General features: G+C 38.4%; 1 protein-coding gene across 1 annotated transcript; it reads left to right on the forward strand.

The window, feature by feature from the left end:
* Nucleotides 1–3114: 3114 nt before the first annotated feature.
* Nucleotides 3115–16446, forward strand: GPRC6A (G protein-coupled receptor class C group 6 member A). The gene is given in 8 exon segments (XM_032650863.1): nucleotides 3115–3308; nucleotides 5943–6094; nucleotides 6097–6242; nucleotides 8629–8932; nucleotides 8935–9467; nucleotides 9566–9576; nucleotides 13318–13322; nucleotides 16226–16446. Coding segments are annotated over 8 exon segments (1566 nt in total).
* The last annotated feature ends 6208 nt before the right edge of the window (nucleotides 16447–22654 follow it).

Here is a 22654-nt window from a genome sequence, read left to right on the forward strand (position 1 = left end):
TCAATTATAAACATCATCATTTCTACCAGGCATGCATTTAAGATATTTGAGAAAGAGCTCTGAACAATGATTTAACCAATTGTGGAAAGCATTCCAAATTTACGAATTAATAACTTTCAGTTTGATTTTGGGAAGGGGAAGGAGGGAACTGCTATGTTCTGAATGTTTATGCCCTCCCAAAATTCAGATGTTGAAACCTAAGCCCAAAGCTTAGGTTTTAGGAGGTGGGGCCTTTGGGAAGTGATTAGGTCAGGAGGGCAGAGCCCTCCCAAATGGATTTGTGCCTTTATAAAAGCAACCCTGAAAAAGCTCCTTTGTCGTTTCCACCATGTGAGGTTTATAGCAGGCTCTCGGCAGACACTGAATCTGCCAGCGCCATGATCTTGTACTTCCCAGCCTCCACTACTGTGAGAAATAAATGTTTGTTGATTACAGGCCACCAAGTATATGGTATTTTTGTGATAGTAGCCCTGATGGATTAAGACAGGAGCTAATTATTGAGTGCCAACTAGAATATAGGAGCTTTACAAATCAAGTCAGCTCAAGTTTCAAAACATATCCATGAGATAGAGTATCTTACCTATTTTATATATGAGAAAATTATTGCTCAGAAAAGTTCTGTAACTCATTCATGGTCACATTCATGGTCACCCAGTCTGTCAGCTTCTGAAGCTTGAGCACTTTCTGCCACATGACACTGAATTTTACAGGACAAAGGCTTTTGAAAACTTTTGTTTTCCTACTTTCAGAAGGCTCCTTTATAGAAATAGATTTTCCAACTTAGATTATATTTATTAAAATAAGAAAGTCAGGGGCTTCCCTGGTGGCGCAGTGGTCGAGAATCTGCCTGCTAATGCAGGGGACACGGGTTCAAGCCCTGGTCTGGGAGGATCCCACATGCCGTGGAGCAACTAGGCCCGTGAGCCACAACTACTGAGCCTGCGCGTCTGGAGCCTATGCTCCGCAACAAGAGAGGCTGCGATAGTGAGAGGCCCGCGCACCACGATGAAGAGTGGCCCCTGCCTGCCACAACTAGAGAAAGCCCTCGCACAGAAACGAAGACCCAACACAGCAAAAATAAATTAATTAATTAATAAACTCCTACCCCCAACATCTTCTAAAAAAAATAAAAATAAAAAAAATAAGAAAGTCAGATTACAAAGACCCTAAATATTGTTAAAATTACATCCTAAGAGATCATGGGCATAACTTTTGTCACTGATTTTTCAAATAAATGTCAGGTCTGAGCAATATGGTCACATGAGGGTCATATCTTCTGAATCATTCTGAGTTGCTTAATACCTATTATATACTTTTGACAGATAATTATCTGAATTTCTTATTTTTTAGTATATCTTTACCAAAATCATTTTTGAACTTATAATCATGGCAGATCTTGGAGATACCTGAGCAAAATAACTAAATTCATGAAAACATAAATTTATCCAATTGCATACATACACATACACAAATGAATAATAAAGATTAAGTAGGTAAAATGCAATTGCTAGACATCTGAAGAGTCTTCAGACTCCTGTATATTAAACTTTCTAGACAACTGAAGTTCACTGGATTGGATCCTAAGAGGGAATCCCGCCGCTAGTAAAAATGGTAAGACTTAAGGAAACATGTGACACCGTGTGAAGGGCTGTGACTTCTCCACCCTTCACAGCTCCACATGTCAATTGAACCTCAGGATAATTTCAATGATGAAAAATATCATAATTGCCACTGGACTCTTTTATTTTCTGAAATTCTTTTAAATGTATCTGCTACCCATCAAATAAACTGGATGTATTAGATTTGGAATTGCTTGCCCATGATATATTCCTCCTTAAACCAATGTTTGAAAAAGACTGATTTTAAAACGTAAATTAAAAAATTTTTAACCTCTTGATAGTGCCAGTTACTGAGGTTTATCTATCTTCTGTTAAATTCTATGAGATACCCACAAAGTCATGTTAGTTCAGATTCTGAAGCACTGAGAACATGTAGCCTGAAGAGCTCCAAATGTATAAAAATAGAATCCACAAACAGCGGTGGAAATGTCAATGATCTATGACAGAACTTTCTTGTTCAAAGCAAAATACTACTACATCAGACAAGTTTCATCTCATGTTTAGTTTTGCCCATCACCACAGAAACTACTTATTTCTAACACATGTGAACTCACAGTGATAAATACCTAAATATAACTGAAATTCATTTTTTATATAGAGCTTTTCTGGGGAAATAAATATGGGATGCTATTTTTCTAAACAGTTTATAAACTACTTTTCAGCTTTTGTGCCTTGAATGTGATACCTTGGAAAATGCAAAACTGTCCATTTCTTTTTTTTTTAATTTTTCAGAATTTTTTTTTATTTATAACTTTTAAAATTTATTTTTATTTTTTGGCTCGTTGGGTCTTCGTTGCTGCACATGGGCTTTCTCTAGGTGCAGTAAGCAGGGGCTACTCTTCATTGCAGTGCACGGGCTTCTCACTGTGGTGGCTTCTCTTGTTGCGGAGCATGGGCTCTAGGCACACAGACTTCAGCAGCTGTGGCACGTGGGCTCAGTAGCTGTGGCTCACCGGCTCTAGAGAGCAGGCTCAGTAGTTGTGGCGCTTAGTTGCTCCACGGCCTGTGGGAACTTGCCGGACCAGAGCTCAAACCGTGTCCCCTGCCTTGGCAGGTGGGTTCTTAACCACTGTGCCACCAGGGAAGTCCCAAAACTGTCCATTTCTGAAGAGGGAAAACTTTCCCAAACTGCTCCCTCTTGAAGATTCTACATCTTACTTCAAAAGAAATGCCAGCATGACTCAAAGCCCTTGACATGTCAGTTGAGTCAAAGACGCTTTCACAGTGAGGAGCTGTGTTTCTAATTCTATCAGCTTTACCTGGCATTACTGCCATCACACATCAACAACGGAGTGTGAGAAAGTCTGCTATGTTCTTATTGGTGAAGAACTGTTTTGACTGTCATCAAGGATGTGAACACTGAGTGTTTCTGGCCCTTGACACTATCCAATACATTATATGGTGTTTACAGGTGAAATAAGAATGGTGTTGCTGGCATTCTCTGAGCTCAATGATTCCTCAGAACTCGCAAGAAGCGAGCAAATGAGATAGAAACATGGCACTACTGATAGTACTGATTACCTGTTTTGTGATTATTTTTGCTACTTCCCAGCCTTGCCAGACCCCTGATGACTTTGTGGCTGCCACTTCTCCAGGGCATATCATGATGGGAGGTTTGTTTGCCATTCATGAAAAAATGTTGTCCTCAGAAGACTGCCCCAGATGGCCAGAAATCCAGAAGTGTGTTGGGTGAGTAAAGCTTCAGAGAACACATTTAGATTTCAAGATTATGCAGTGAGACTAGGGCATGTAAATGTTTACTTGTGTTAACATCTAAATTATTTTAACAAATTTAAACTCATACATTTTTAAGTTGCATAAAGTTAAGTCTTGCTATTCTTCCTTACAAGAAAGATATATTAGCGCTATATGTATAATCAACCTCAAAGTACAGAGGCAATGAATGCTTCCCATTAATATATTCATTTGGATTTTGCCTATAAAGAATAACCCCTGAAGTCACAGGAGAAAACCAGTAAGACACAGTAGCCTGTCCACTACAAGCATACATAGCACAATTATATTCCTATCACCCACAAATGTGGGTTGTTTCAAACATGGATCTTTATTTAATTCTTTGTTTAAAATAGACTGCACTTAAAATTTTTCTCCATACTAACATTTTTGTCAACACTGTATTTATTTCATTCTTGAAATCATCTAATTCTTTCATAATGAATTAAGAACCCTACTTCAACTCAGAGTGTTCCTTCTTCCTTCATGAACACTTTATATCGTGAAAGCTTGACTACAGAAGAGACATTTGTCACGGAGTATTATAGAAAAATAAAGCTGGATGGAGGATACTACAGATGGTTTTCTTTAAGGAGAACAGGCTATTTGAATTCTAATTTCAGTTTGGTGACAAAGTAATTTTGTAGATTTAGGCAAATCATTTAAACTCTCTGAGTTTCAGCTTCTGATTTTTCTCTTCTGTAAAATAAGGGCCTGGATAACTTTTAAAGACAGGCAGCATCAGCTTCTGTTGCTATAGCAATGTGATCCCAGTGCTTCCTTCTAACTCTCAAATCCTGATTTCTATCTTGATACTTTTGTATATAAATTTAATCTCCTCTTCCCCCCCCCCTTTTTTTTCTTTTTTTAATCAAAAAGTGTTTAGCATGCCCCCTATGAATGCTTTCAGGTGAAATGTGATCCCACATCACTCTAAGATTCCTTCCTGGCATTAAGTTGGGTACTTTGAGCTACTGTCATCTTAATCATTGATTATCAGGAATACCAGCGAACACCCCGAAATAGTTAATGAGGATTTTTCAGAGCACTAAATAGGCACTGCAGATTTAAGGCCCACAATCATAGGCCAATAAATAAGGATGGAAAATGATTTAAAAAAATCATTTGGTCTAATAAGCAAATTTATTCTGGAAAAAAAAAGTCACTGAACATCATTTTGCTTTACTGTTACTCCTTGAGAGAAACAGTATTCATTCAACATTGAGCAACTATTTATTAAATGCCTACATTACCCAGGTCGCATTCTAGGCATGGGGGGATCCTGAGGTAAACACCAAAGGGGTTCAGACTCTCATGGAGCTAACACGTGGGGAACTCTGAAAATATTACACATTTTATTTGCCAGACAATTCATTACTTTAACCTCTCCTCTTTGTTTCTTTCTTTAAATTAAACACTTAATGTTCATTGCCAAACTTCACATTTAGATAGTCTGTAATGACAAACAGCATTATCCAAATATTATTTATCATAACTAAATGAATTAAAAGAAACTTGAAAATATCAAAACCCTGAACAACAATATCCCCTTTTATTCATTCAAAAAGTATTTATTGGGCTTCCCTGGTGGCGCAGTGGTTGAGAGTCCACCTGCCAATGCAGGGGACACGGATTCATGCCCTGGTCCGGGAAGATCCCACATGCCACAGAGCGGCTGGGCCCGTGAGCCATGGCCGCTGAGCCTGTGTTTCCGGAGCCTGTGCTCCGCAAGGGGAGAGACCACAACAGTGAGAGGCCCGTGTACCGGAAAAAAAAAAAAAAAAGTATTTATTGAATTCTTACTCTGTATTAGGCACTGTTTGTAACCTTCTGTATACAGCGGTGGGTGAAATAAACTTAACAGTAAATCAGTAATTAAACAACTCAATGCTCTGGAATAATCACAAGTCCAGAAGCCAACTGGAAAAACCCGCTAAAAGGGGAAATATCTATGCCTTGGAACGGAAATAGTGCATGCTATCTAGGAGAAAGTTATTGTGCGTTTACCCAGAGCCTGTTTTATAAGTCATTCTTAAGAGTCTTATTCGTCTGGTCTCCAACCACAATAGATTAGCATCACAAAAGTAAAAAATGGCAGAGTCTATAAAAGCAGATTCTTGGACAGCAATAAAATGCTGACATCTAACTACAAAAACATCTTCATACTGTAGAATACTAAACTGAATATTCAAAAGGATCCTGAAAAAAACCAAGAAAAGGTTAAATCCTGTTCTGTAGACTCCATTTGAGAAACTGTGGGTTCCTATATACTCTTTTTTTTTTTATTTTTTATTTTTGGCTGCACAGCATGTGAGATCTTAGTTGCCCAAACAGGGATCGAATCCACGCCCCCTGCATTGGAAGCACGGAGTCTTAACCACTGGACTGCCAGGGAGGTCCCCTTATATACTCTTGAGAAAGGTTTCCATCAAAAACTATTTTTAAATAAATAACGTTTAGATCCTTCAAGAGATAAGTGTCACCAATTCATAAATTGTCATTATACGGCAGAAATGAGAATAAAATAGGATATCATCATGTCTGTAGAAGAGTTATGTTCTAATTTCAAAAAAACTTGTTTCTCAACAGCTTTGAAGTATCAAATTTTCTTCAAACTCTTGCCATGATACACAGCATTGAGATGATCAATAATTCAACACTATTATCTGGAGTCAAACTAGGGTATGAAATCTATGACACTTGCATAGATGTCACAGAGGCAATGGCAGCTGCTCTGAGGTTTCTAAGTTCAACTGCTCCAGAGAAATCATGGAGTTTAAGTGTGACTATTCCAGATACATGCCAAGGGTTAAGGCTGTCATAGGTGCTGGCTACACAGAAATAACCATGGCTGTCTCCCGGATGTTGAATTTACAGCTCATGCCACAGGTGGGTTTTGTTCTACCTCCATACTTTGGGTTTGATCATATTCTTTATCATGAAAGGATCAGGGTAATCTGGGAAACTAGTGGGGGAGATGCTTTTACTTTAACTTTTCTTTCTCTTCAGTAAAAAAAAAGGATGTGCCCTATTATGGATAGCATAGTGATCAAAGCACTAAGGGAGTAGTCATCCCTCAATCTGTCAGGTCTAGTTTCTGACAGTTTTCAGTGTGATTTGGATAAGACAGAAACTTCTGAGCACCTCAACTGCCTTGTTTCTAAAATAACATCAGTCAGGCACCATGAAGAAAACTGCAGGGGAAGTGAGGGGTAAAGGGGTGTGGAAGTCAAAGAAGACTCTCAAGGAGGTGACGTTTAGCCTGAAACTTGAATGAAAAGGGACAGTCAAGAGGAGAGTACCTAGGCTGAGAAAGCAGTAAGTACAAAGTTGAAATGTCCAAAGAATATCAAAAGGTCAATATAGTTAGGTCAGTTTGAGCAGAAAGGAGCAGAGTAAGAGATGCATTTGTAGAGAGGGGTAAGGGCTGGGTCATATAGCATCTTGTAAGCTGTGGTATGGTTTGCACTTGGTTCTGAGTATGATGGAAAGGCTTTGAGCAGAGACTGTGAACTACTGAGCTTCCTATAATGCAAACCATTAACCAGGAAGTAAGCAAAATGGTCTCTGAAAGACCAAAGTGTGTATTAGACAGCCCTGCACTAAGTCCTTGCACATTACTCAGAGTCAAGCAAGCTCTCTCGGCTTTGATTTTGAACCAATTAATCTTCATATCACATCACTCTGTAACTCACTAGGTCATTACTTTCTAAGATCAAGGAAGATTAGAAGCAAAATGTTAGAAAAGGCTTATAGTCAGATTATCAAGAAATGACCATCTGATAGAAGTGAACAGATAGAAATATATACATGTATAATATAAGTACATAAGAATTCAAAATATATAACTTTCTGGAGCTAGACTAAGTAAGTGCATATACCCATATAAGACTCTGAGAGTTCCATTATATTATAGCTTAGAGAATTTGATAATGAAAAGTTTAAGTCCAAAACAAAACAAAACAAAACAAAAAGAACTATTCCCCCAAATATCTCAGAGATAAGGCTTTGGCCCCAAATTTCTAGACTACGTATAAAGTTAGTTAAGTGACAAGTAAGAAAAGTAGATTATTTTTAACAATGGTTGTTTAATGTGAAAATGTAATTTCCATGATAGACCACACAATAGGAGAGGGGACTCTCTGTGGTAACACGGATTTTGCGGAAGCCCGGGCGGCACAGTGAAGGTGAGCATAGTTATGTCAGGTACTGGGAAGGGAATTAAGGTTTAGTGAATGTCCACTGTGTGCCACTATCCATTTAAAATTTCTCCTTCAGTCTTCACAAGAATCCTGTTGTTTCACAGGGAAAGAAGTGTTAACTAACTTAGCCAAATTTATTGGAGTCAGGATTCTAACAGTTTGTTTGACGCCAAAGCCTATTGTCTTTCCCCCATACCGTGTAGCTGCTGTAAATAGTAAAAAATAAAATCACTGAGGAAGTGGCACAGAGCAATTGCAGCTGTGGAAGGTAATAACTCTCCCTAGAATAAAATCGCCAAAGCTGTAAATTAGGCAAAACTTTGCACACATTAGGAAGGTCTCCTAAAATGCTGCTGCTCTTTTGAGTAGATTAGGAGTCCGAAAACTATTGAATGTATAGCCTGTGGGTCAAATGTGGCTCTCAAGCTCTTGAGATGTCAAGCTAAGCATGATTTTTAAATTTTTTAAAGGTTGTAACAAAAAATACAAAAATAATATATGACAGAGACCACACGTGATCAACAAAGCTTAAAATATTTTACATCTGGTCCTTTACAGAAGAAAGTTTGCTGACCCCTGGACAGATGATTATTTGTCTGGATGATTTATTTTACCTAGAATAAAAATCATCAAAGTTGTCATTTATACACATTTTGAACAAACTAGGTGTCTGAAAATTCATTTTGCTTATTTGACTGGCTGCATTTTCCCATATTTATCTCTAAGTATTTTTAAAAAATATCCACTATTGGCCCTGGCCTGAGATATAAGATAGATATAAATGGATATAGGAGTGTAGATGGAGATTTAAGATAGAGTTTAAACCCTTGAAGGGCTTATACTATACACAGTACCAAATGATTGAAAAGCAATGACTCTCAACAGTCACCAGGTACTAAGTATCGTGATTTAAGCTATTTATAAAGTAGCTCATTGAAGGGGAAGGATGGAAAGGATCAAAGAATTTAGAAAATGTTATGGAAACTCACAGAAATCAAAGAGAAGAATATCTACTATGAATAGCCACCTGCAGCTCATCAACACCGTAACTAAAAGTTTCTGTCCATTTCCAGGTGAGTTACGAATCAACTGCAGAAACCCTAAGTGACAAAATTCGCTTTCCTTCATTTTTACAGACTGTGCCCAGTGACTTCTACTAGACTAAAGCAATGGCCCACCTGATTCAGAAATCTGGATGGAACTGGATTGGCATCCTAACCACAGATGATGACTATGGACAACTGGTTCTCAACACTTTTGCAATTCAGACCTCAACAAATAATGTGTGCATAGCCTTCAGAGAAGTTCTCCCAGCCTTCCTCTCAGATAATACCATTGAAGTCAGGATCAGTCAGACACTTGAGAGAATCATAGCAGAAGCCAGGTTAATGTCGTTGTGGTATTTCTGAGTCAGCTCCATGTTTTCAATCTCTTCAGTAAAGCCATTGAAAGGAATATAAATAAGATCTGGATTGCTGGCGATAACTGGTCAACGGCCACCAAGATCACCGCCATTCCTAATGTTAGAAGGATTGGCAAAGTTGTGGGGTTTACCTTTAGAAGAAGGAATATGTCCTCTTTCCATTCCTTTCTTCAAAATCTGCATATGTTTCCCAGTGATAATAACAAGCCCTTAAATGAATATGCCATGCTCAAGGCTCTGCCTGTTGCATATACTAAGGACAGTGATCTGAGTCAATGCATTTCCAACTATTCTCAGGGGACTTTGGCCTACAAGGCTAACAAGGATATAGAAAGGAACTTCTCGCTGAGAAATGACTTCCTGTGGGATTACACTGAGCCGGGACTTGTTCACAGTATTCAGCTAGCAGTGTTTGCCCTTGGTTATGCCATTCGGGATCTGTGCCAAGCTCGAGACAGTCAGAACCCCAATGCCTTCCAACCATGGGAGGTACTAACTCACATATCTGAGAAAATTCCCCTACCATCATTTCTTTAATCTGCAATATTTATATAAACTGCTCTTAACTGTATTCCTTTTATAAGTAGATACTTGCAGTGTTTGAATAACCTGAATTTCTATCGCTAGTTCTTTGTTCTTAAGGATAATAGAGTTTTTTATTTTACCTTCACCTCCTACTCTGACCCACCAAAGTCGTGTTCTTTTAATTTCCAAGAAGATTCTGTTGATAGTGCTATTTTCCTTTGGTTTATGTATTTGTATCTGATCTTGCAGCTTTTCAAAGCTTCAAATGATTATCTCTTTTGATGCTCTTAACAAACACAAGACCAGGCATGTTTAATGATCCCTTTTATTATTGCTAAATATTATGCATAAAGAAACTAAAGCTGAAAGTACCAGAAATATGACTCTCGTCTGGGTCTTCTGACTCCATACCCTTTGGTTTTCGTGGTGTCTCTGGTCGTTAAAGTCCTAACGCCTCCAGTTATGACTCTTACTTAGGGCAGTCTTCCTAGGACTCCAGTCTTCTTCAGATGAATGTGGTTAGGTCAGTCATAACAAGTTCTATGATATCTCAGGTTTAAATGAACCACTAATTGTGTAAAAGTCTTTCCCTTTCTTCTCTTTGATTAGTTTATAGAACTCTAATTAAAGCATAATATGGCCCTATTTAGTGAAAATTTTCCATTGTGTTTTTAAAATGTTCATAAACAAGGCACTTAAAAGCAAACTGCTGCTTTATATGATAAATTTTACTCATTAGAAACAAATTTCTCACTAACGTATATTCAAAGCCAAACCTGTCTTAAGGCAGAATCATGTTCCAGAAAAGATATTTATTTTACATTTGTTAGGGAAAAAAGGTAAAAAGGAATAAGATCCAATTCTTCTGATCACATACGTGAATGTCCATGGCAGGCTGTTTCTACTTTTGTCATTCTTACTTTAAACACCCACAAACACAAGCTCCAAGGTCTGAAGTGATCAGCTTACATTTGGGTGAATCATGTGATGGTCATAGGATGTTTTAAGTTGCTCATTTTAAAACTAGTTTTCACCTTGTAAATGCAAGGCAGAAAAAACCTAATGAAGAGGTAAGACTAGAGATTAGAATTTTTTTTTTTTTTTTTTTATAAATTTATTTTTGGCTGCATTGGGTCTTCATTGCCGCGCAAGGGCTTTCTCTAGTTGTGGAGAGCGGGGGTCACTCCTCATCGCGGTGCGCGGGCTTCCCACTGCGGCGGCCTCTCCTGCTGCGGAGCACGGGCTTCAGTAGTTGTGGCACGTGGGCTCAGTAGCTGTGGCACACGGGCCCCGTCGCTCCGCGGTATGTGGGATCCTCCCGGACCAGGGCTGGAACCCGTGTCCCCTGCATTGGCAGGCAGATTCCCAACCACTGTGCCACCAGGGAAGCCCCTAGAATTTTTATTTTTAATTAAAACTCTCTTTAAAATATGTGTGTATACACACACACACACACACATATTTATATGTCTAGTGATTTTAAGATACCTGTTTGAAAGCATACTCTATGTAATGTAAAACTTTAATGAGGGATTGGTTAAAAAAAAAAGACAAAAAATCTCTAAGTTAAGTGGACCATCATAATGAAACCACTACATGAAATTTTAAGAATGAGAGGTTGAGAAAGACTAATGGAGAGAAAATAGACAATCAGAGACAGATGGGATAAACGGGAGGAGCTATAAAGAGACTCAAGAGAAGAGAAGTACAAATAGCAATAGCTATTTATCCTCTGGGAAAGTATTTTAAGTCAGGAGTAAGTCTCAAACATTCTGAGGAAAAATCTTGAGAAAGTATAATTGAAGCAGATCTTCTAAAATGTTTTATTCAAACACTAGGAGCCTGGGGTCATTGTTTATTGCCCCCCACCCCGGGAGCATGGTAATCCAGAACAAACAGAAACAGACTGGAAAGGAGGAATAGGGGAGTGCCTTGCTCCTTTGATCACGAGTGAGCCATGTCTATGCCAGAATTAATTGGACAAATAATTGTCTTTTTAGGAAGAAATCTTCATAGACATTAAATTTAAAAGATCAGCAACATTTAGGGTCATTAATCAAAGATATATTCCTAAAAATTATTTTGTCCCCTGGCAAAATTCACTAATATTTAAATAATACTTTCTGAATGATTTTAGATTCAAATAACTTTAAAGGAGTTAGTTTTTTCCAATATTTGAGGATAATCTTTACCTTGGCTCCACATTTGGTCATGTCTGTGAGCAGTATTCAGGGATAGTAGTCATACTTGTTTTATCTCAACAGATTTTTTTTATGTTCCTCAGATGTGTGTGAGTATACCACCTCCTTGTTGTGAACAGTGATTTTGGTTTTCTTTTTTTGTTTTCCTCTACTGTGGATGATATACAAGGTAGTGAGTGATGTATGTGGGATGAGAGAATGTATAACAGTCAAACTACTCTTTACACAATTATTTGGCAAATATTTGTTGGGTGTCTCAATGTTCCAGCCATTGTGTTGAGTGTTGAAAATATTATGGAGAACAAGACAATTCTCTCCCTAAAGGAGTCATGTGTCTAGAGGAGTGAAAAATCAAACAATTAAGGAGCTGATCACAGTGCAGAATAATGCATTACAATGTTTCATATAAATACAAGATGGTAGAGAAGCATATAATTGAGGCAACTAATCCAACATTAGCAATTCAGAGAACATTCTCCAAAGATCATGACATCTCTGGTGAATATGATAGATGGGTAGAAGTTAAGCAGGCCAGAAATACTCCAGCAAAGCCACAGAGAGAGAAAGCATGGCATCTTCGGGGATCAGAAAGTAGTGCCATAGAACTGGAGTCTTTTGTGGAAATTACAGGCAAATGAGAGTGGAGGGTTAGTGAAGCATCCATCATTAGGGCCTTATCAATCAGAGCATCTCAAACTTGATTACCTGGTAATATGATTATCATGCTGATGCTAATTCAGTAGTTCCAGTGTGGGGAACCTGAAAGTCTGCACTTCTAACAATCTCTCAGGTGATGCTGATATTGCTGGTACAAAGGCTATCCTTTCAATAGAAAGTCTGCAAGCTATGTTTAAAGGTTTGGACTTGAGAGAGCAAAGGGGAGCCAATTAAAGCTATTTTTAGACAGAAGAGTGATGTGACCTGCTTTCCATTGTAGAAATAGTATTCCTATTGCAATGTACATTGACTAGAGGAACACAAGACTAGACAGAGAAAGACCAGTTTGGTAATCCAGGCATACAATAAGGATGCCTTATACTTCAGGTATAAGTGCTACAGGTACTAAGGGTGTGACAATGAGGATGGAGAGGCATATACTTAAGAGGAAAGACGAAGAGTATTTGGAGATAGATTGGATGTAAAGAATGACAGAGAAAAGCAAAGATGTCGCAAATGATTCTAAATTTGGGCAACTGGTGCCATTTACTGAGATGGAAACACAGAGAAAAGTGAAGGTCCGGAAGGGAGAAGAAATATTAACCATTCCATTTTGGACATGTTGAATGTGAAGAACTTATGAGACATTCAAGTGTAGTGGTCCAAAAGTCAGAAGAGACATGAGGACAAAAAGGGAACGATTGTGGAGCAATGAGGAAAATAATAACTAATAATTTTTAAGGCCTACTATACTAAGCATTGACACACATCATCTCTAATCTTTAAATATTATGGTAGATCCACCGATTCTTGTTCATTACACTTCGTCCTAAAGAACTGGCAAGAAGAAGTGTTACTGGTGACTGAGAATTGCAGCAGTTTAGAGATGGAGGGGACCTCAGCCATAAAGGTCTGGCCCGTGGGCACTCATAGAGTTAGCAGTGAAACGGTCCCAGCCTTAGTCATGTGCGTTTTTGCTACATCATGGAAAAGTTTACAAAAGAAAAAGACATAGATTGGGTACCAGACAGAGATGCAAGGCTGCTTCCTTGCTAGTCTCTAATTCGCTCACATAGATACCTCTTTTCACAAGCACAGCTCACTTAAGGAGACGTAGTGGACAGCAGAGAGGCTGGGGATACGGAAAACAGCATCAACCACAGCAGCTTAATTGGAGTGGTCTCCTGACCTCGTGTTCTCAGAAACAGGTCATTACCATACAGAGGTGAATTATATAATCATGGAGATGCAAATCCTACTCTCTAAATATTTTAGAGTCAACTTATCATGAGTTTCAGAGTCTTGATGAAAAATAAACAAATAATGGATGGAAAAAGCCTTAAATAGCTTAATAACTGTAAGCATTAATGTTCAAAATTACCTTAATCCAGAGCAAATGTTCGATAGAATATTTAACAAGTGATGAATGTACTGTTTTGTTTGCCTCCACCCTCTTTCCTGTAAGAACAAACATGGAATTGTGCTAGTTTATTTACATCATACAATGTTATCATTATTTACAGAACTTATATGTGTCAGAAATTTACCCTGTAAAACCTGATTAAATGGAGGAAAAAACTGGTGGAAATTATAGTTCAAACAAAAGAATGGAAGAGGATATGCTCTCTAAACAACTAAGTTCCTGGGGCTTACGTGTGTATATTGCTTAAGGAAGGAACAGAAGAAAAATCAATACACAGGTAGAGATGGGAACATTGAAGGTAGGGCTTTACTTGTTCTATTTTTGTTCCCTCCATATTTTTTGTTCCAGGCAATTGCTGGGATAAGATTTTGTCAGTTAATTCTACCACCTTAGATCTGACATCCTGCTTCTTTAAAGCAATACTAATTAATTTGAATTGATTAAAAGAACTAAGAAACCTGTGAGGACATATAATAAAATCAATATACATGCTTAGAGATTTTGCTAAAGTGATATTTGGTTATTGACATGACTACTGTAGCTAATATATTTACTTAAAATACAATTTGATTTTCTTATATTCTATTTGCCAAAGGGGGAAAAAACTGAAGGAAAGAAACATTCATAAAAGGTTAACTAAGGGACTTCCCTGGTGGTCCAGTAGTTAAGACTCCGCGCTCCCAATGCAGGGGGCCCTGGTTCGATACCTGGCCAGGGAACTAGATCCCACACACCGCAACTAAGGGTCCACATGCCGCAATGAAGATCCCACACGAGGCAGCAAAGATCCCACATGCCACAACTAAGACCCGGCACAGCCAGACAAACAAATAAATAAATATTTTTTTAAAAAAGATTAACTAGGAAGAAATAGAATAAGAATAACTCTATTCAAATAGAATAATTTCAGCCTTGTTCCATAGATTTTGCACCTAACAAAAGCCACATAAGCATCACAGATATAGATGCACGGGACCGTGGAGCCAGAACTCAAATGTTTTCCTCCCTCCCAGTCCAGTATTCTTCTCCCGCAGCACAAGCTCAATACGGCTGCCTCATTTGTCAGTAAAACATTTTCTGTTCTAGCTATATTGCATACAAGTTCTCACTGAACAAACTGGGTAACAAGAAAAGTACTTTTTCACTATATTTCTTCTCAAGTTAAAAAAAAATCATTTTCTGAACTAAATTGGAAATAGAATTTAGAGATCACTTTACTATACTTTCAATTACTGAAACAGACTTGAAAACCATTGGAGATGAGAAGATCTACGCGTCCCACCAAACGAGTATGGACTTAGAAGGCAGACACTAGCAGTTACCTTGGGCTCACCAATTAAACTTCTCGGGTAGGGACGCCCCTCAGCACAAACCCCAGTGCAGGGTGCTGTCGTTACCAGACTGTTGCCCAGGTCTGTAGTTCTGTCCCCTCAGCCTTCATTTTGGGGCTGATGCGCATGACAGCTACTGGCTTGGATTACCTACTCAGACTTGGCCAAAGGCCCAGGCTGATTGTGACTCTAGAAGGAAAGGACAAATTTCCTGCCTTCCATAACTCCAAATGGCACAGGGACGATTGCTTTGAGTCAGAAGGAAAAAAACAATGAGGAGAATTTAAATGAATATATTGTTAGGTGCAATGGAAAGATCTCATAATGAAAGTCAAGATGTGTATCCTCAGATAAGGTCCTTCACCCCTCGGCTGGGGTCCTCCTCTGAGAAAAGAGGAAGACGATCCCTGCTCAGCTTGCTTTGCTGAGTTGTTATGGAGTAAAAGGGCATCACAGATTTGAGTATTAGCATGTAATGTATGAATGCCAGGTGACTTTATTAGTTGATAGATGCAAAGTATTTTTATTTATTTGCACAACATCCCTATTAGCCAATAACAGGTACTTAAAGGTATTAAGCTAATCTCTATTAACCCTTAATCTGTGCCATATACTGGGCTAAAGTGCTTACATCCATAATTACATTTAATTCTTATAATAATCATATTAAGTAGGTTTCATTTACCTCAACTGTGGCCCAGAAAGAAATTGTAACTGCCAAGATCACACCACTAATGAAATATGGAACCAGAATTAGAGCCCAGGCATCTGCCCCAGAGGACCCATTAATTCTGCAACGTGGAGAAAGTAAAGATGGTCAGATTTCAATTTTGTAGGCTAGAGAAGCTACCTCCATAAACATTAACTTGCTTTCTCAAATTCACAGAGCAAGACTTTGGCAGAAATTCTCAACATTTCTCAAATTGTTGCCTAGTAGTTAAGCACCTTCTCAACTAATTACCGCATTCACTGATCCAGAATGTCCTTTTTCTAATTTTTAAGTGATATTCCTGTAAGGCAGTGTTACAGTTGGGATAATGGATACACTTACAATATTTCTATCAGTCTTTGCTTCTGTTTTTATTGATCATAGTTACTTGATGTACTGAGAAAATGTGACATTCACAGATGGAGGGAGTTCATTTCATTTTGATGCCCGTGGAGATATGAATACTGGATATGATGTTGTGCTCTGGAAGATCAACAGCCACATGACTATTGCCAAGATGGCACAATACGACCTGAAGAATGATGTCTTCATTGTCACAGACCAAGAAACAAAAAATGAGTTCAGGAATCTTAAGGTAATTTTGTTGTTGGCTGCTTTGTAGCATTCAAATCAATTGGTACTTCAATTGCAAAAGTCCTTGACCCCGCCAGGACCTCCAGTGGTCCTACTGCCTGTCCTCTGTCCCCAGCTTCCCTCCTTAAATTCCATAGTCAACTTGTATATCACTCCCTTGTACACACCCTCAATTTCCTTGTCCATCTCTCTCTTCACCTTATTCATTGGACCGAAATATAATCCTGGTTATATTAAACTAATCAGTATAGCCCCCATGTAGCTGAACTTGGCAAAAACAAACAAGCAAAAAAGAAAAAGAAAAAATCCCCACCTACCTTGCTGACTGTTCTCATTTAAAATTCATGATCTCTAACCTCCAGTGGGTCCTAAATGCTATTAGGCAATCAGACTATTACCCTAGCCCATAATCTGTCCACATTCCTAGATGGCTTTTTATACTTTCTTTTCTCTTCTTTGACTCCAACACATCTTCCCCATCTTCACTTTCAGTGGACCCTGCTTCCTATTTGACTAACAAAACTGAGACAATCAAAAGAGAACTCCAGTGTTCTGCTGCCACCACATCTGTGCCTGTATCCCTGCTTTCCATCTGGCACTGTGGATGGACTGTCTATGCTCCTAGCCAAGGTCAGCTCCTCCAGTTGACCTCTGAATCCCAACCCTTTTTACTTACTCAAGGACATTGCTCTGGCAATTCTCCACTCTCTTCTGCACCCTCAAGTATTTTCTGTGTTATTTAAACAGTGATACAAACATGCTGTTTTTCCTCCCATCTTAAGAAAAAAACCGAAGAACTCCACTGACCCCCACTTTCCCCTCCATATACTACCCATTCCTCTATTTCTCTTTACTGCAAAACTCCTTGGAAAAGTTGAATATATTCACTGGCCTCAATATCTCTCCTCCCATCATTCTTTTGAAGTCTTGTCAGTCCATCAAAACTCTTTCTCTCTAGTTAATAAATACAAACATCATCTTACTTCACTTACTGGCTAATTATTCTCCCTTCTTTATTTGCTTCCACAACAGCACACTCCCTTGGTTTTCTTCCTCTGTTTCTGGCCACTACTTCTCAGTCTCCTTTGCTGTTTCCTTACCATTCTTATTGCCTATAAATATTGGTGGGCCCAGAGCTCAGAACCACTCCTCTTACCGGTCTGCGCTTTTCCTTAGTGATCTCATCCAGGCATTTAAATAATGTCACTATATAGAAGGCAGATGACTCCCAGATTTTTATCTTCTGAATTTCAACTCAAGTGAATATACAATTGCCTGACTGACATCTCTACCTGGGTGTCTGGTAGTCATCTTAACTAATTATCTCCAAAACTGAGTTCCAAAAGCTACCCCCATTGCAATAAATGGAAACTCCCTTCTCCTAGCTGCTCATGGAAAAATCTGGTGGGATCCTTGTCACTTCTCTTTCTGTCACACTTCATATCCATCCTAAGTTATACTTTCAAAGTGAGTCCAGAATCTGACACTTTTGTCCTCTACTCTGTTGCTACCACCCCACTCCAAGCTAGGATCACCTCTCACCCAGATTCAGATAGTAGGTTTCTAATTGCTCCTTGCTTCCACCCTTAGCCCCTTCAGTCTGTTCTTAAGACAGAAGCCTGAGTAATCCGGTAAAATATCATGCTCTGCTCAGAACCCTCCCTATACATCCTATTTCTCTCAGAGGAAAAGCCAGTGTCTTTAAACACCATACATTACCTGCCACCAGCACCTCCCTGACCTCATCTCCCACTACCTTCCTACAACCCCACGGGCTTTCTCAGTCTTCCATACATGTCTTCCCTTCTCCTAGCTCAAGGCCTTTTACCTGCTGTTTCCTTTGCCTGTAATAATCTTCTCTGATGTCCACATGGTACACTTTCTCACTTCCTTTCTGTCTTTCCTAAAATGTCACCATCTCAGGGAGGCCTTCCCTGGTCACCTTATTTAAAATTGCATTGTCAACCTAATACTCCTTCTATACCCTCCTGTCTTTAGTTTTTCTCCTTAGCACTTATCACTATCTAGCATTCTGGAAATTTTGCTTATTTTTATTCTGTTTATTGTCAATCTTGTCAACTAGAACAGAAGGCCTCTGAGAGCATGGAATTTTGTATTTCATTCCTTACTGTGGCTCCAGTAATTGCAACAGTGCCTGGCATATAATAGGCCCTCAAAATGTATGTGTTCAACGAAAGAATGAACATAGAAATGCTTTAAGCCACTATCTTATTCTAATTTTCCCTGTCATAAATTTCAGTGAAGTAAGGTACTTTTTCCTTGAAACACAGAAACGTAGCCATCCTTCTGCGTTCTCAGACTTTCATCATTGTCTTCGTCATCATCACTATCACCCTCACAACTACATTGTGAACCCAGCACTCTGCTAAACACCGTAACTCACACTGGATTTTTTAAACCATGCCGTGACTCATTTTATTATTGAATATAGAGAGGATTCCCTATTATAATTTCTGGAAGAAGTGCTACTTTTAACTGTTACCAAGACATCTCCAGACTTTGTAGGGGAGACACTAAATGTGGGGGAGATAATAGGATGACAGATAACTGAGTAGAGCTTTTAGGGACTAAACGGAAGGGACTGACAACCATGAAAAGAGGGACAAGGCTTCCTTTCTGATGGAAACACCCATACATATTTCAAGGAGGTAGTAGAAACCAACAAGATCTGAGATCAGTTAGGTCAGACTTCAAGAAAATGACAAATCACGCTTCTAAGACACAAGAGAGAGGGTCCTTTTCCTGTTCTCTTTTAAGAGCCAGTGTGTACTGAGTTCTGGGGCTATCCCTAATAACCTAGTGTGCAAGGCCCCAAATCAGTGCTTGTAATGAAGCTCTAGTGGAAGCTGAGAAAACAGAAGTACAAGTTAGATGCATAACCAAGGCTTCCAGTGGTGACCGAGGCAAGAAGAAACTTGCCTATTTTATTTCCACTGGGCATGGGTGAGGCGAATTGCTATACAAAAGCAATGTCTGTCTAATAACTCACAGTACTTTTATCATGTACACATTTATAAATCACACACATATTTCTATTTTCTAGTAATTAAACTTTTCTCTATAACTGTATACAAAGAGTTTTGGTGGGAAAAGCGGAGGGAAAACAGTTGGTCACAGACTGGTCTTTTCCTCATTGTAAACATCCTCAGGAACGTTGAAGAAATGCCATACGTACACAGCAATGCCTGAAACTATTTGCCAGGAACTCTTATGTAAGTGTTTCCTTGTCCTTGGTAGTAACATTAACTTGTCAAAGAAACATCCCTTGATATTGTTACCACATCTTAACTGTGGCTTAGTTTTCTTATGTGAAAAACTGATGATAAAAATGCTGTTCTGTCTACCATATAAGGTTACTATAAAGATCTACAGAGGTAATGCACGTTAATGTGTTTTGAAAGCTATAAATCACTATTCGAAAATATTATTACTATCCTCATCGTAGTTGTTATTTGTTTTCACAACAATCTTGTGAGGTCAGTAACTATTACCAAGGAGGAATTTAAGGAACAGTAAGATTAAGTGTCTTGTCTAAAATCCACAGCTTTTTGGTGGCCAAGTTGATGTGAATTCAGACACCCCAACTAGCTGCTATACCATACAAATCCATATACACTGCAAATTAGGGAGAGAAAAGGTTTCCAGAGTTGTATATCAACACTTATTTTCATGCCTTTGACCTAAAATGTTTAAACTTTTAAGGAGATACATTAAATAATCTTACAGCCATCCAAGTATCAGGTTAGAATCTGTTTCTCCAGTGGGTCAGTCAAAACACATATGTCAAAACACACACAGGGGCTTCCCTGGTGGCGCAGCGGTTGAGAGTCTGCCTGCCGATGCAGGATACATGGGTTCGTGCCCCCATCCGGGAGGATCCCACATGCCGCGGAGCGGCTGGGCCCGTGAGCCATGGCCGCTGAGCCTGCGCGTCCGGAACCTGTGCTCCGCAATGGGAGAGGCCACAGCAGTGAGAGACCCGCGTACCAGAAAACAAACAAACAAACAAAAAAAACACATACAGAACAAGAGGAAAGGGTATGTTCCACACAGTGCTTACCCAAGTACAAAAAGATATTCTTGGACCTTCAAAATTTGTTAAATTTACTAGTTTGGAAATAGGAATTATTATACTCTGTAGATGAAACAGTAATTTAGAACACCTGGTTTATCAGTATCTATCACAACTGAAGACAGTCTCTGACTTAGCAATTCTCCTGATAGAACATTTAGACCTCAGAAATAAATTCTCAACTACATAGAAATACATGATATTCCTTGTAAAAATCCTTAGAAGAATAAAAAAATTTTAACTTCAAACAAGTTAAATGTCTATAAAGAATTCATTAAATAAATTATGGTACATTTGTTCAATAAAAGACTGTTCAGCCACTTGAAAAAGTGAAGTAAGTTTATACGAACAGCGACTAAAAGGCCCTGCCATCTATTGTGAATGATGGAAACCAGCTGCAGAATAGTATAATTTTTGTATACATACTATATATAAAGATTGGGAAGACAAGTATCTAACTGGTAATACTAGTTTCCTCTAAAGGGCACATGATTGAGCAGACTTTCACTTTCTATGTTTTATTACTGTTTGAATTTTAATTACAATGAGCATGTTTTACTTCAGAATAAAAATTTTAAGAAAAATAATTTCTTAACCAGCCCATTTGCTGATCTGGTATTATTGCAATGAAAATCATGAAAAGCTGTTTTATATAACAAAAATAAGAAAGTAAGTGGTAAAGAACATTCTAAAAGAGAATAATAATGATAAAGGTGGGAGAACTGCCAGGAGTCAGTAGTTCTTCCAGATAAAGTAACAGTAATTAAATGATGCAATATTGAAACAAAAACAAACATAAATAAAATGGAATCTTAAAATCCAAATAAACCCATTTATATATTATATTTAAGCATTCAGTAAAATAAGAATCACATAATTCCAGGAAAGTGAATATTATTTAATAAACAGGGAGGGATAATTGTAGTGCTGTACAGGGAAAATTGATTTAGATCGAAAACTTATACCCCAAATGAACTCTATGTCAGTTATTTGGTCACAGAAATGCAAAAAGATAAAGTAAAGCATTAGTTACCAAAAATAAAGTTATGCTAACATATGAAGAAACATCATAACATTGGATTACTTGGACATTTTTTGTGTGTTTGAACTATTTCCTTAAGTCAACTTCCCAGAGTAAAACTGTTGGTGTGCTCACACACACACACACACACACACAAAACACACATTTACATGGTTCTTGACAGGAGTTGGGAATCAAATTCAGAACACATGTTTTGAAAAATATGAGAGTACATATTTAGAGATAGAATTAAACAAAATATCTGAACTAAAGCCCATCCAGAACATCATATATTCTGTAATTAATTACAACAGGTAAAGTTAGAAACAACCTATGTCCACCATAGAAATAAAATAAATTATAACATTTCTTTATAACTAAATATTAAGATGCCACATAAAAAGATAAATATAAAGATTAGGCTGCAAAATGGAAATGGTTTATGATCTATAAGTGAAAAATTTTAGATGTTATGGGTACTTTACTTAATAAAGATTCTAGGGCTTCCCTGGTGGCGCAGTAGTTGAGAGTCCGCCTGCCGATGCAGGGGACACGGGTTCGTGCCCCAGTCTGGGAAGATCCCACATGCCGCGGGGTGGCTGGGCCCGTGAGCCATGGCCGCTGAGCCTGCGCGTCCGGAGCCTGTGCTCCGCAGCGGGAGAGGCCACAACAGTGAGAGACCCGCGTACCGCAAAAAAAAAAAAAAAAAAAGGAGAGCTTCTCCATTCGGGTGACATATAAAGATTCTAAGGAAGCATAGAGAAATAGAAAATATTTGTGTTCAGGATGTGAGAATATGGGATAATTCTATGTTCCCTTTAATGTTATTTTAATAATATGTTATATATTTAAATATCATAATGGAGTATACTGAAATGTACAGATGATAAGAGTAAGATTGTTCCCATCAACTTGCAATTCTATTGCCACTAGTTAGGGCGAAAGTAGACTATGAAGTAAATGTAATAAATGTGAACTGGATGCCCTACAGCACAGCTGCTATCTAATCCAGTTTTAATTGTCTGGAGGCTGACAATTTAATTGTCTGGAGGCTGAGAAAAATCATGAAAAAAAGCAATGCCTGAAACCACGTATGTTTTAGCAGAAAAACTATCATAGAAT

Source organism: Phocoena sinus, chromosome 12 (genome assembly GCF_008692025.1).
Source record: "Phocoena sinus isolate mPhoSin1 chromosome 12, mPhoSin1.pri, whole genome shotgun sequence".
NCBI lineage: Eukaryota > Metazoa > Chordata > Mammalia > Artiodactyla > Phocoenidae > Phocoena > Phocoena sinus.